Genomic DNA, 16,017 nt, shown 5'->3' with positions numbered 1-16,017 from the left:
AAAGCATCTCATGGAAATATGGCACAGTACATTCTGTGGTGGATTGAAATTGAGAACCACACCAATTGTTAGATTTTGCTTGGACTTGGAAAACCTTTACTGTTTGCAATTTGATAACTTATAACAAATTTTAATGACCCAGCTGATATCATTGCACTCCACTGTACGCGTGTTAAACAGGAAGATGAACCTACTTGCATTACCGAGTGTCTGCAGCAGGTTACAGTACACGAGGGAAAGCAGAATGTTTAATAGTAATCTGAAAACGAGTCCCTTTAAAGTGTGCATTAAGACAACTTTATGAAGTTGTATCATGGTTTATTAAATAGTTAATTGTTCATTTCAAAATAAAGTAGCAATAAAATTTTGTAACTACAATGTTTGTCTGATAATTTGTACTTTACATTTTGCTGTTTACACTTTTAAAACCTGCAAGTTCTATGTATTCATGCTCAAAATTACTTTTAAAAAAAAAACAATTAATCTGATGTCACCGTAAGAGTTCCAATCCAGACAAACCATATACTTCATCTCACTCTTCTGTGCCACAGATCAAAGCACGGCACCACATGCAGTCTCACATATTTCTGTCCATTGAAAGAGCATTCGAGGCATCCATATACAGTCTCTCTTCGAGAGTTTCCCAAGCCACAAAGAACACAAGGCCCTTTAGCAATATTATTATTCAGAAGGTTGACTCGCGTGTGTGTATTATCTCGAAGATAGTTGGTGGAAACATCTGTCATGCTTGTGGCCTTTTCCGAGAAGTCAGCGATCAAATCCTCCAAATAAAGATCTGAATTTCTGATACCATCCAACATTTTTTCATCTGTTTACGTAAACGGTAACAAAGTTGACTCGCTGATTAACACATTTCTCAAAGAATCCAATGGCTAAATTTGGCTTCTCAATACTAAGATCAATAATTGGAAATGGTGAAACAGCATTGAAAACCAGAATCCCACTTTCCCTATTTTATTGAAAGAAAACCACTTTTCTGTGCAGACGTTAAAATTCAGGAATTTAAATGGTGATTCCAGGTGCCTGATAGTACTTGAAAAAATAAGTAAACAAAAAACAATAGTTTATTTTTCCCAGAACAATTGCTTCCTTTAGTCTAGGAACGTTTCAGCGAGGAAATGACCCAGGCATGTCGATGCTTGGTCTTTTTGTTATTGCAGAGAAGGAAGTGGTCAATGACAAAGGGACTTTGTAGCAAATTAAGTCAAACTTACAAGCCCATCTACTTACAAAATTTGTAAATGAAAATGTTACAACCAGACGAGACCTGACTTCCTGTTGCAAATGACATTTGAATTGGCAACAGCTCACAATGCAGAATCACACAGAATTGTGCCAACAGAGGTCCAAATTATCAACAAACAGGAGGAAGAACTTATTCGTTTGGCGGCAGCGGCGGTGATGTCTCCAGGCTCTGCTCAAAGCAGCCTCTGCCTGAATGAAACATGCTTAAAAGGAGGCGTTGTTGCTGCATTCAGCGTAATGTGATGTAGATGCAGTCTAATCTGTGGTCCTTGAGGGGAGTTTTGGAAACAAACTTTTTTTGGAGCTCTAAAAGAGGGTGGTTCATTCATTGTTACCAATATTCTTCTTTAGACATTGATTTTAATTATGTACCGTATATAAATGTGAGAAACGGGAATACAACATTTTCCTTCAATATTCCTGAGAAGAATGTTGTGTAAAATTTGACTGCAGAATTCAACTATTTAAGACAAAACATTTATTATGAACAAAATTATACAGAGCAGACTCGATGGGCTAAATGGCCTGCTTCTGTTCCTTTATCTTGTGATATAATTTATTACCAAGTCTATAAGTGGTGAATTTCAAAAAGATGTAACTGAAGTCACAATTTTCCTTTGACAGATAATGTTTATAAAAGCAGCAATAACATTTGGCAGCCAATTCTATTCTGCTTCTCCATGAGATGAGGCAAAATATAAGTGTCAAGATGGTTAAAGATGCATTTTCAGATTCCAACTCTGAATGGGATCTCCTCATAATTGGGATCTCATCTTGAGGTTTTCAGTTGTACTGCAGTTGTAAGTCATATCAAACTCTTTAATATTGTAAGGAAAAGCACCAACCAATAGCTGATCCAAAATCTACAACTTTCATTGCTGGAGTAATTTTCAGTGAAAGCAATTAGTAATGTAGTGTTTAAAATCTCTTGGTGCCTGGCACATTGACCACCGCCAGTGGGCTGATCTCGCCTCCAACCGTGCCTCACAGTTCGGCGGGCACCAATCTCCTTGGAAGAAGACCGCAGAGCCCACCTCACTGACAAAAGACAAAGGGGGGAAACCCAACACCCAACCCCAACCCACCAATTTTCCCCTGCAACCGCTGCAACCGTGTCTGCCTGTCCCACAAACGAGCCTTCAGCTGGCGTGGACATTACCCCTCCATAAATCTTCGTCTGCGAAGCCAAGCCAAAGTGAAGTGAAGTTTAAAATTGTAAATACTGGACAAATTACTCGTTTATCGACTCTGAGCATTCGTAACCTGTAGGTGGTTTCAATGCAAAGCACAACATTGCTTATTTTTATGCTAAACCAGGCCTGATAAAATGTAAAATAAAGGTTACAGCTGTATGAAGACTCACTAAGCCTGCTTCCAGAATTAAGTAGTATAAAGTTGAGAACTGCAATCACACCATTTTGAAAATGCTTTCCCCATCCTCCACTTCTAAAATTGAAGCTGTTGGGAAACAAATAAGGAACACAGTGGTTGGGCAAGAACCGCTCACTTCCAGCTCGGTGTTCTGGTTTTCAATCTTGAGTTCCTCTGAGTGGAGTTTGGACATCCTCTCTGGGACCACTCTTGATCATTTTGAACTTGGGGACAGGGGTTGGAAAAGGGATTAAAAAGGCAATACTTCAGGGGTGAATTTAGTATCTCACTGAAGGCATTGGTGGAATGATCAAATGTAAGGTTTGCCAGGACTTTAAGGGAGAAGATATCTTGAATGATTATCATTCTGAATAGATATCAGAGATAGAGAAAGGCAAGCCCATGGAGTGAGTGGAGATTAACAAGAAGAATTCTAGAATTGAAGCATTCTACAAAACATAATAGCATGAAACATGAAAGTCTGCAGACACTTGACCTTAGTAAAAACACAGACTTGCTGGAGGAACCTTGAAGAAGGCCTCAAACCCCAAACCTTGGTTATCTTTACCTCCTTTGGATGCTGTGAGACGTACTGAGTTCCTCCAGCATTTCTGTGCTTTTGCTACAAAACATAACACATGCAACATAGAAAGTGGTGGTACACCACTGGCCTACTGCAGGGGGCAACCTCTGTACCTGCAGGAGTGTAAGGACAACACCTGGCCGGCTGTCAATCAGTCGGCCTGAGTGGATCAAGCCCCACCCGGTCGGGTGTCAATCACCCTCCGGGATATAAGCCTGTGCCGGCCTCCCGAGGCCTCAGAGTTGCTGCAGCCACAGCCGGCCTGGCTCTGTGGAGCTTTTTGTGGATTAAAGCCTGTTGTACAGTCTTTACCTTGTGTGTGTCTGATTCTGTCTAACAGCGCACCACAGCTGCAAGATGATAAATTGATTATTTGGTTTTTTTCATTTAGACTGGTATGATAATTTGTAATTTATTCAAATCACTCTCCAATATTGAAGGAAAACCTCACCTGATCTGAAAGGGCTACCATAAAAGAAATCAGACAGACATCGCCGCAGTTTCCACACTGAAAATCGATTCATTAGACCACCCAATTGCTCTGTTAGTTGTTCCTTCTCAAATCCGCCTTTTGATTCAGATGTCACACACAATTCTAAATGTAAAGTATACAGATGCAGATTTAAACAATTATCCAGCATTTTTAAAGTCAAATTTAACTTTGCTTGTAGATTCCTAGACATAGTCACAGACCAACTTGGCCACACTGCAGGGGTTTATCTGAGCTGGTCTGGCCTGCGACATCCCAGGCACCAGACTTCACTCCATCGAGGACATCTACATGAGGCAGTGTCTTTAAGAAGCAGCCTCTAACCTTAAAGATCCCCCCCATCCAGGCCATGCCCTCTTCACACTGCTACCATTAAGAAGGAGGTACACGAGCCTAAAGACGACCAGTCAATGGCACGAGGTCAGCTTTTTCCCTGCTGCCATCAGATTCCTGAATGATCACAGAACCAAAGACACGGCCTTCTTTTTGTGCCCTCCAAATTTCATGACTTGTTCATGACAATAACTTCTGATTCTGATTTGCCTGCAGTTTGCCTATATCCTTTTAAACCTTTCCTATTGGACAGTCCTCCAGATTCAAACATGTTGCCTGGCTTTCAACTGATGGAGAAGGCAATGTTACACATCAATTTTTCTGAGGGGAATTCAAAATCTTAGTCTATTTACAAATGGAGAAATCAGAAATTCAAATCACTGAATTTCACAGCAGTGGTAAAATTATTCAGATTAAATCTGTGTTGTATTCAAAAGAATCATGTATTTAGTCATCATAATTAGGCCAAAATGATGGCCAAGATCAAGACTTTGGGTTTGCAATGTTTGAATTTGCTGTTAATAATACTACATGAATTCATTTTGGTGTTAAGTGTTCTGTGCAACTTTTAGCATTAAATGCACCTCTCAAAAGATGATGCCCCTGCTCTTTAACTATAATATTCTCTATGTCCTACACATTATGACTTCCTATAATACTACATCCTGTATTGTTTTATTATTGCATAACCTACTGTTCTTGAGTATGGGTTGTCTTGCCTGCATAGCACACAGAACAAAGCTTTTCTTGATACATGTAACAATAAACAATTCAATACCTATGTACCTGTCCAAATATCTTTTTTTAATATTGTCATTGTTCCAATTTCAACTACTTCCTCTGGCAACGCATTCCATATAAGCACCCCATGGATCCCTTGATATCTTTCCCCTCTCACCTTAAACCAATGCCTTATAGTTTTAGATTCCCTACCCTGGGAAAGAGACTCTCTGACCATTCACATTATTGACTCATAATGTTATAAACTTCCTTCAACACTCCTTTACTCCGGGGAAAGCAGTCTCAGCCTATCCAGTGTTGCCTTTTAACACAGCTCTCCAATCCCAGCAACATAAATAATCTTTTCTGGACCCTCTCTAACTTAATGACATCCTTACTACAGTATAGTGACCATGACCAAGTGTAGTTTAACCAACATATTTTACAGCCTTAACTATAGCTTCACTATAAATAATTTGTGTTCATTTTCCTGCACAGGCATCAAATGAGAAATACATCACCCACCAATTGAGAATTTATGGATTTTTAAAAAAGAAAAAAAATATGACTACTAATCCTAGAGGTACAAGTGTCAGCTTATGTACAGTAAAATCCCTGTTATCCGGAATTCAAACAACTGCCAACCTCAAGCAACCAAATGGAATGAATGAGAATAAATAAAAGTTTAACATTATCAAAGTAAATGTTCTCTGAAATAACATAAATCTTTGATGACGATATTCAGCCAGTGGAGCGCCTTGGCCGTGTTTAACTCATAACTGCTGTTTGAATTAAGTTGTGTTTGAATAAAATGGTGTTGCCCACGATGAAGAGCAAGTTGATGCTGTTCACCATTGGGATGACTCTCTTAAAGGGTCTCTTCATCCCTGCTTAGTTAGAGTCTTTATCATAATTAGTATATTATTAAATATTACTAATATTAGTAAGGCTTTATCTGTAAATTTGTGGGGGTGAGTTAATTATAATGTTATAGTTCGTCTTTCGAGTGACTCCATGGAGGGGGAGATTGTTAAATGTTTTCAAAGAATGTGACTGAAAATAAAGTAAAATGCTCTAAGTTTTATATATTAATGCAAGTGAAGCTTGTTTAGTGTAAATACAGTCTAGTATTTTAAACTGTTTAATCTTAATGCAGGTGTATTAGTTAGGCATTGTAAGAATGAGTTTCAAGCAACCAGAAAACTCACTTATCGGGCATCTACCAATCCCCTTAAGTGCCAGATACCAGGGGTTTTACTGTATATTTATTATCTTAATTTAAATGAAATGGGAAGATAGCTTTTATTATTGATTGCATGTGCATTGAAACATTCTTCATATTTAAAGCTGCTGTCCAACAATATCGCTAAAGCTGTACTTACCAAAATGGCCATCCAAATGGATGTAGAGCTCAAAAACACTAAATGCAATTGTTGTATGAGCTGGAATGACAAGGGTTTTGTCCCAACCCTTATGATTTTGTCCATTATCGATCTGAAACTAGAATGATCACCATAAACAGAATGAGCAATCTGCTTTAAATAAAAGGCATAAATCTGCAAATGCTTAAAATCTAAAACAAAACCCAAAGTTCGTACCAGTACTGAAACACTAATTCTTTTCAACACTCCACCCATGCTGCCTGATCTGCTTTTAGCTTTTCCTGTAGCATTTAACATTTGTAAATCAAAATTAAATTCCATATCACAAGCACATCATGGTAATATCTAAATTGTAATTCTACAATACTTTAAAACCAAGATTGACACTGAGCTTTCACTTAATATGATTCTGTTCATTTTAAACAAGTAATGGTTTGTGTGACTGAAAAGGTGGGCTTTCGAGTCATTTCCAATCTTGTACTTCCCTACATTTCGCTCAACATTATATTCTGGTTCTCTAATCCCTGAATGAAGCTCTTTCCCAAGTTCAATATTTTTTTCTCTTTAGTATATTAAAACAATTTTTGAATGACACCTTTCGACAAGCTTAAAGTATTAATGATTTCATTTATATTTGTTGAATAAGATGTTGACTTTGCCTGTTGGTGTAAAAATGCATTATGTATAGGCCAACTATAAAATGTCCTTTTCCATTTAAGTAAGGCTGAATACAGTAAAACATGACATTTTTTGAGTTGCAACAATTAATGACGTACAAATGTTATGGCTATCAAGCCACTAATTTTTTGTTTTGGGCAGACAGAGTATAGAATTTGTGATTTAGAAAAGTGTAAAAGAATGGCGAACATTTTAGTAAAAGAAAGTGGACCCATTACCAATGGGAACAAAAGTATGTGACGGAGGGAGAAAGAAAGGAGGAACATGTGTAAAATTTTGTCTCACTTATAAACAGATCCTCACAGGCATCCTTCAGATGGTGATCACTTTGAGGTCTGTAAACAGTGATCATATTATTAACCGCACTGAAGATGATGATGAGACCTACCCTCATTGTTTTTCCTCTCATGCCTGCATGCATAGTGAGTGAGCACTGCCGAGTGGTGCGGATGCTCTCCATGACAACGCACAGTACAGCACGTTGCCTTTCTTTCAGCTGACGGACAAGGCAATGTTCCACATCAATTTTTCTGAGGTGAATTCAAAATGTTAGTCTATTTACAAATTGAGAAACCAGAAATTCAAATGACTGAATCTTAGAGCAGTGGGGAAACTATGCAGATCAAATCTGCGTTGTCTTTGAAAGAATCATCCATTTAGTCACCATAATTAGACCAAAATGATGATGAGAGATCTTGGATTTGCGATGTTTGAGTTCACAGTTTTTAATAATACTATTTTGTTATGAAATAATTTTGTTAGGGACTAAAGGGACTTTGTTAGTACTAACAAAGGAACAGCAATGGAAAATTCACCAAACAAAAGTAAATTCAAAATAATAGTTTTTTTAATTAATCTATTAATAACCTAATATTTCATACTTATCTCTAAACCTAACTCTAAATTTAATCCCACAATGCGCAAATGTAAATGTGTGTGTAAGTTCCAAACTGAAAAGTCCATTTTAAAACCTCGGTATCATTTTAGTCTTGCTTTGAAGGTCTTAAACTCTCAGTTCAGAAATAATTATAAAGTACTTGTAAGCATCGTATCTTCAGCCCTCATTAAACTCACAATTCATTGGATGAGTTGTCCTTGAGTTGTCCTTGAGAGATAGTCTTCAAACAGAAGTGACCATCTTCTGGGCCACAAATATATCTTCTGTGTAAAGGATAATACAAGTCCTGTCTTTCCAGGATCAAATCTTCTCCTTTTGAATGAAGACTTTGGAATCTGTTTTCCAAACGATGAAATTTCCCTCTTTATCTTAAAGAGGCAGTCAGAAGTAGATTTCTCTTTTGAAATCTGCTTATTCTGTGTCCCCCTTTTATTAAAGAGTAACACCTATTCTTGTTACTGTAATTAAACCCCGTCTTCCACAAGGTTCCAACCCCTGTGTGTCACAGAGTTTTTACTTATGAAACTGATCCAAAAATATCTGAATTTGATAATACATTTCTCCAAGTCATGTGACATTACATCATCAACAAGATCAGTCCCAATTCTTGGAAACCACATGACATATACTGCAATCCTTAACAGTTTTAGTTTCATTTCTGCAGAACGTCTTGTCTGACTTCATCTCTGTTCAAGAGGCTTAATTGCTTTTAAGAACCACACCTGAGTTTCAATTAAGAATACTTCTGTTCCATTATGGCTCTGTCTATCGAGACACGTCGACTCTGAGAATGAACTCCTTTATTTGAGTACAATAGTTCTCTGAAAATATACTGTGACCGGTGTAACCAACCTAAGGCATGTTTATAAGAAATATAGTTTAACATTGACCTAAATTTTAATATTAACACAGAACCATTACAATATCAATTAGTCTTAGTGTTAAGGAAAATGTTCCATGTAACTTTTAGCATCAATGCATATATGGTTTATGATCCACTAACTTTGTTAATTAATCCATTCAAGAATCCTTCATTGTGTTTTGATAATATTACTACTAAAGCATATTGGAAAGTGGCTAAATTACCTGTTTATGATCTCCCTGAGCAGTATTGGAACCTCAACCTCGTGTTTTGTCACTATTCCAAATGAAGCTTTCATTGCCACAGAATAAGATCCATCAATATTAAATCCAATGTCACGAATAACAGGATTTCCCAGATTACCCCTCAGCGACACATCGGATTTGTCTTCATAATTGAGCAGCTGATATGAAGAGACACCTATAAAGTAGGAAACTGATGCTTAACCATCTGTGTTTTATATTTTGAACATAAAGGTACACTATTAGTACATTTAAATACGTACCATTTTACAGGGTTGGAAAACTCAGTATTGGATAATTACGATCAAAATAATCTCTAATTGTGATAATCATAGATCATTATAAAAAGCTAGAAATTAATAAATAATGAACATTTTACACGTTTGTCACCACAGACGTTAGTTTTAAGTGACATGAGTAAAATGCCCTTGCTGTAATACCCCTCAAATGAAACCAAAATAAGATGCTTAAACAATATAGTAGCTAACAAAAATAATTTCAAAGCACAAATGTGCATAGATTTCTGGCTGTACCCAGCGGGGGTGGGAGTTGGAGGGGAAGTAGAAACGTACAATTAAATCCAAGTATCTTGGAAATTTGTGTAACCCTGAGGACAAGCAAGCTGATGCCCAATGAACATTGAGCCTCCAGTGAAGGGATCACCAATTAAGACATTGTAAGGCTTACTTGAGTGAGCCAGCCTCTTCCTATTTGAGGTCCTGAAGCAGCTATTGAGCTATTTATTGGCATTTTCAAGGACTCATCTCTAGTTTTAGCATTGGTGTCACTTCCGCAGATCTTGAACCAGTGTGCCATGTAAACCCTCCCAATGTCCACAGCGTCCTCCACCCTCATCTTGGCTCTGATGTATTGGGTGTGTGAAATAAGCCACTGAAAAATTGCTGCAGAGAAAACTAGCATAATCTGATTTACCTCTTAAATGGTCCAGGAATTCAGCGTGCATGAACTTAGGAAACTGTTCCAAAGTATTTCATAGAAATATTAGTCAGGAAAATTTGATGCTGGGCCCAATGTATTTGGGCAGATGAATAAAACTTTGTCAAAGATGTTAGGTTTAAGGAGAGCTTTTGACATCCATTCCTCCTTCTTAAAACCTTGCTCTATCTTAAAAGAAGAGTGGTTCACAGAAGGAATTCCTGAGCTTGGGGATTTGGCAACTGAATGTCAAAGTGAACTGCACTTTGAAGAGCCCCTCAGTGGGGTTGACCATAGTTCATCCCCATGGCCACAAGAGTTAGGTGGTTGGATAGCATGTGGTACTTGTGTGAGTGGGCTGGATGTTTGAGGTGGAAGTAGTGACTCAAGCACCCTAGCTGGTGCAAGGTATCGAACAGACACTGTGTCCATTGGAAAAAAAATGGCAAAGGCATAATGTGGGTTAGCATGAAGGAGTTGAACTCGTTTGACTAATGGATCTGATTTGTGGATTCTGATATTACGCTTGAGCAGCACAGTTCCAGGGGTTGTGAGCTAGATAGGCATAGCCGTTCCAATCGTTGATTTCCTTGTGAGGTGTCACATTGGTGGCTGTGCAAAGGAGGGAGCGGATGGAATGTAGCATGGTGGGGAGAAGTTCTTGCCAGTGGGAGACAGAGGTGTTTAGTTTTGGGAGCAAGGAGTGGGGTGGCCTTCCAGGTTACGGAGTTTTCTTTACTTGTCCGTTACCTTGTGGGTTGTAGCTAGTGGTCTGGCTGCTGGCAATGCCTCTGGCCAGTAGGTACTGGCAGAGTTCGTCACTCATGAAGGAGGATCCCCTGTCACTGTGCATGTATTCTGGGTAACCGAAGAGGTGATCGAGGCACTTGGTCACCGTAGCGGAGGATGAGTCATTGCAGGGAATTGCGAAAGGGGAACAGGAGAATTCATCGATAATGATGAGGATGTATATGTTGGGGTTGGTGGAAGGTAGGGGCCCTTTGAAGTCAATACTGAGGCATTCGAAGGGACGGGTGGATTTGTTGAGGTTGGTACTCTGCACAGATTTGGCAATTGATAATGACCGCGCGAACCTCATCAACAGAGTCAGGGAGGTGGCATGATTTCACCAAGTGGTAGAGCCTTGTTACCCCAGGGTGGAATAACTGATTGTGTAATGTTTGGAGTTGAGCAAAATTTACAGAGGAACAAGTACCTCTGGATAGGGCATCAGAGGATTGATCGAGTTTGCCTGGGCGGTACGGAATGTCGTAGTTGAAGGTGGATAGGTCCAATCTCCAGCAGAGTATTTTGTCATTTTTAGTTTTGCTCTGAGCCTGGTTGTTGAACATGAAGGCCACAGATTGTTGGTCAGTGACTAGGGTGAATCGTCTACCTGCTAGACAATACTGCCAAGTGTCTAATAGCTTTGACAACTGCTCTAGCTTCTTCCTCAACTGAGGAGTGTCATATTTCAGGGCCCTGCAGGGTGAGGGAGAAGAAGGCAACGGGTCTGACTGCTTGATTTAAGGTAGTAGCCAAGACAAAATCTGAGGCGTCACTTTCCACTTGGAATGGTTTAGATTCGTTGATAGTGTGCATGGAGGCTCTGGCAATGTCTTGCTTGATATTAATGAAAACTGCAAGAGCTTGTTCTGAGAGGGGGAAAAGAGACATTTTGATAAGAGGTTGGGCTTTGCTGGTGTAGCGAGTTACCCACTGCACATAGTAGGAGAAAAATCCCTGATTTCTTTTAAGGGCTTTATGAGTTGTAGGGACCGGAAGTTCCATGAAAGGGCGCAACTGGGCTAATCACACCATTTTCGACCATATAGCCCAGGATGGACAACTAAGTTGTACGGAAAATGCACTTTTGTTCATTGTATGTGAGGTTAGGTTCTGGGCAACTTTGAGAAATTTATCAAAAACCACATATTGTGACATCATCTAAGAAGGGATAGATGGCAGTTAGGTTATTGTTATCCACCATGCGGTCCATTTCTCCCTGGAATACAGACAGTCCATTAGTGACTCCAAAAGGAACATTGAGAAATTGATACAGCCTACCATCAGCTTCAAAAGCCGTATTTAATCTGGTCACTTTCATGAATGACAGCTGGTGATAGGCAGATTTCAGGTCTATGGGGGAAGAAAACCTTGTAGGGGGCTATTTTCGTTCACCATGTAAGGGATAAGCATCCAATTGAGTGAATTTGTTTATAGTTTGGCTGTAATCGACAAGCACCCGATTCTTTGTCCCTTGTTTTACTACCACGACTTGAGCGCACCAGGGGCTGGTGCTGGATTTCATAACGCCTTCCTGCAGTACTCGTACTTCTGATTTGATGAATGACCTTTCCGTAGCAGATTAGTGCCAGCTCTTGGTTGCTGTAGGTCTGCAATGGGTGTGATATTGGTGAATAGTCGCGACAGGGACACTTTCAGCGTCAGGAGGTTGCAGGAGGGTTGTTTGGCTACCAAAGGTGGGTAGGGTCCATTGTAAGCTAGGGTTACGCTTTCGTGTTGGCACTGGAAATCCAGCCCAAAGAACACAGGGGAACAGAGATTGGGTAGGACGAGCAATCGGAAATATTTTTATTCAGTGCCCTTAATCGACAGGTCAGCAGGACAGTAGCCATGTACCAGTGTGCCATGTAAACCCATGTAAACTGACAGTAGCCAGTGTGGCAGCTAGAGGCTAGGCGAATTTTATGGTCTGCATTTCGCTCTTCGAGAGCACAAAGGGCAGCCACACAAGGGGTGGATAAAATTCTTGCTGCTTCCATTTGCTCTTATATTCACCATGGAACAGGCTAAATCATGGCCACTTGCCAGATTTCGCTCCAGCAAGGCCAGCATGGTCAGGGTTGCATCATCCTGTTCTTCATGTCGCTCATCTCCAGGGGGCGCTGTCCAACTAGACTTGCACAAAGCATTGTGTGCCGCCAGGAGATTCTGAGCTAAGCAGGCAGAAGGGATTGATAATAGTTCCCACTCTTCCCCCAAGATAACAGCAGTTTTGGTGGTCCCTTTAGAGAGTCCTCTGCAGACCTTTCTGCGGTGACCCCTCTTTCTGCATTTAACACACAGCCTTTCTAGTAGCGCATTGGGATCTCAGATGCTTAACTTGTCCACGGACACAGCATTTCAGTTGATTTCATGGAGCCGCAGCCAGAAATGAAGGGATTAGATTGAATAGTCTGAGACGAGAAGAATGAGAAGGGACCTTGCAGAGAGATATAAAACAGACAAGATAGAAGGTTGTTTCCACTTGCAGGTGAGACTAGAACTAGGGGATGTAGCCTCAAGATTCAGAGGAATAGATTTAAGAAAGATAAGAAAGAAGTATTTTCCCAGAGAGTTGTAATCTGTGGAATCCTCTGCTCAATGAAGTAGTGGAGGCAGACTCATTGAAGGTATTTGAGAAAGAGATAGAATGTAGAATATGTGATAGAGTATATAGATATGTTTTTGGGAGATTAATTGGGAAAGGTTTGTTAGAGTAGGTCACATACAAAACACTTTAAAACAGATTTTATTTAAAATACTGGAGATCTGCCCCATGCTAGACATGTCGGGGCCAACAGTCTTTGCAAGAGCTTTGGAGAATGCCCAAGAGACTTCACTAATGGATTGTTGATTACTAAAAGGCAACAGATGAAAGATCTTGTCAGAGTCGCAGATTGTCTGGAGCTGTTCTAAGAGGGTCATGTGGCTCTGCAAGCAGAGGGACTCAAACAGGCTTTCTCTCAGAGAGGGAGAGAGAGAGAGAGACGCACACAGAGATCACTTCTACAGTGTTACAGCCAGCAACAGCAGCTGGGACCAGAACAGGACAAGCTGACAAGCTTGTGGAAAAACCCATGTGGAAAAGACGGGTTGTTAGTGCTTGATTCAGCCCGGTCAAAGCCCTTGTGGTTCATGCAAGAGGAGAGGACTGGCTATCTAATGTTTCACTTGGAATAAGCGAAACAGAAAGGAACTCTGCAGTGGCCTGAAAGAAAGAGGTTATCATCTGGAGAACCTGAAGGGGCAGGTTTCATCAGCCAGACACTGAAGTGGCTGGGTGTCCATCGTACAATGAATCTCTCTCTGAAAACCGACAAGAAACTTCCTGAGTGGTAACCATTTATCTTTCAAGCATCAAAGCCTGGTGAACTTTATAAATGTTAAATTCTGTGCACAGTGTAAGAATTACCTCCAACCAGTGAACCTGGAGGAATGAGAAGTGGGAGTGGACTTTGAACCAAATAACTTTTCTGAACTTACATGCACATTACGTACTCGTGCGCTTAGAATTAGAAGGGAGTTATGTTAGGTTAAGTAAGTCAATAGTGATAAGTTAAAGTTTGATTCTATTTTCATGTTTAAAGATAATTAAAAGCAGCTTTTGTTGAAGTAACCATTTGTCGGTGAATATCTATTGCTGCTGGGTTTGGGGGTCCTCTGAGCTCGAAACAAATAGTAGAGGAATTGAAAGTTATGGGAAACAGATGGATAAGTGAAGCTGAGTCCACGGTGTTATCAGACATGATTATAATGGCCGAGCAGATTCGACAGGACAGAGGGCCCTCTCCTGCTCCTATTTCTTATGTCCTTCTCTTGGCTAAATAGCTTTACTGCATATTTTATATTTTCATATTTGATCCCTTATATTCAATTACAATTTGTAACAGGAAGCTGATGGAGGTTAGGGTTAACCTGATCCAAGATCATATAGTTTCCTACAGCAAAAAAACATAACTTGAACAGAAGCAAAATAAGTACAATACCGGCAGAAACCTCCTTTTCTCCGACAAGGATGTCCTTCAGCGTGAATGGTGTGGAGCTGTATTTCTTCTTTTTCCAGAAAAAAGATTTTGTCCGTTTGGTTACAAGACTGAGAGGCTGATATCTATCTGCCTCACTGAGATCAGGAACGGGTTTCAGTCTGCCTGTATCTCCAACCTGTTTCACAAAGTTCTTTGTGGCTACAGCAAACATTCTTATCAGCAAAAAATTCTATCTCCTTTGATGTAGTTGCATCGTGCCAGAAATTCGAACATGTCGATCGAAACCTATTACATGAATCAAAAAAATTAGTGAAGCTGTAGCAGCTCTAAAATCGTTGCCAGCTGTTTTCGTTCTGTTAACTGTATATTTTTGGACTTGACCTCTAACTTATAAATAATAAATAAGTCAGGTAATCTGATAGGAATGTTTTTTGATGATAGAGTTACTGTTACGAGTTCATTTTAATTATCAAGTGATCAATTCAGTGGAATTAGCAAGCTAATATTCTTTCAACTTGCATTCAGTTTGATCCTGCAAATAATTATGACGAAAATACTGAGTAGCTTTAATGCTACAAATAATAATGGCGTGCTTAAATACTGTAAATATTTTTCATTGGATTTCTACTTCTAAAGCTACAATTTGGATTGAAGATGCTTTTTTGGTAATGTAGGTCAAAGTTCAGATAAGCCCTATATTTTGGAATAGACCAAGATGGAGGTTCGATTGCACGGGATCCAGGGAAAATCTAGTCATTGAGAAATAAAAGTGTCTGAATGGTAGTGGAGGCCTGTGACCAGTGGTGTGCTGCAGGGATCTGGATATTAATGATTATAATGAGAATGAAGGTGGCATAATTACTGTGAATATTTATGTATCTGTTCTTTTATATTTATTATCTCCTGTCTCAGCACACATTATGGTAATTGAATTTAAACTATTGTATCTTGTATCCTTATGTGGCTGCCACAGGGAAGAATTTTATTGTAGATGTAAATTGCACTTATGCATGTGACAAACTCTCATGTATCATAAGCCCCTTTCACACTTGCAAGTGATCCTAGGAATTAACTGCCAATTGGCCTTTAAAGTGCCTGGTGTGAAAGCAAAATCAGCTCAACGCTGGCGTCGGGTGACATCATCTCATGCTGGGGATTGACAGCCTTGACCCTAATACAATCCCCGGTGTCTGCACTGCAATCAGGCAAGAGTGAAACAGGTAATTGCATTGTGGGATTGAAATGATCCCAGTTTTTGCTTGAGTGCAGGAAGAAAAGATTAAAATGAAAGTACAAATTTTGCTGAGGGAAAGTGGTAGTGGGAGAGCGAGAGAGGAAATAAATAGCAATAGCAAACAATTTTTAAACAGCGTGGGAAAGTTAGTAGCGCTATAGCGCACAATTTATAAAGACTGTGGGGGGGGGGGAAAGCGATGGCAGTCCGACTTCCCAGAGTGCCATGTGGCAGAGAAACCCGTCCATGT

At 39.7% G+C, this 16,017-nt stretch overlaps 1 protein-coding gene across 1 annotated transcript; it reads right to left on the bottom strand.

The window, feature by feature from the left end:
- Positions 1–419: 419 nt before the first annotated feature.
- pjvk (pejvakin) lies at positions 420–14,802 on the bottom strand. Its single transcript, XM_069935844.1, is given in 6 exon segments — positions 420–893; positions 3,730–3,815; positions 6,146–6,263; positions 7,212–7,353; positions 8,808–9,003; positions 14,534–14,802. Coding segments are annotated over 6 exon segments (1,119 nt in total). The 5' UTR covers positions 14,745–14,802; the 3' UTR covers positions 420–527.
- Positions 14,803–16,017: the final 1,215 nt, after the last annotated feature.

Source organism: Narcine bancroftii, chromosome 4 (assembly GCF_036971445.1).
Source record: "Narcine bancroftii isolate sNarBan1 chromosome 4, sNarBan1.hap1, whole genome shotgun sequence".
NCBI classification, from domain to species: domain Eukaryota; kingdom Metazoa; phylum Chordata; class Chondrichthyes; order Torpediniformes; family Narcinidae; genus Narcine; species Narcine bancroftii.
The sequence above is the reverse complement of the archived record's forward strand: the minus strand, read 5'-3'. Positions and strand labels throughout refer to the sequence as shown.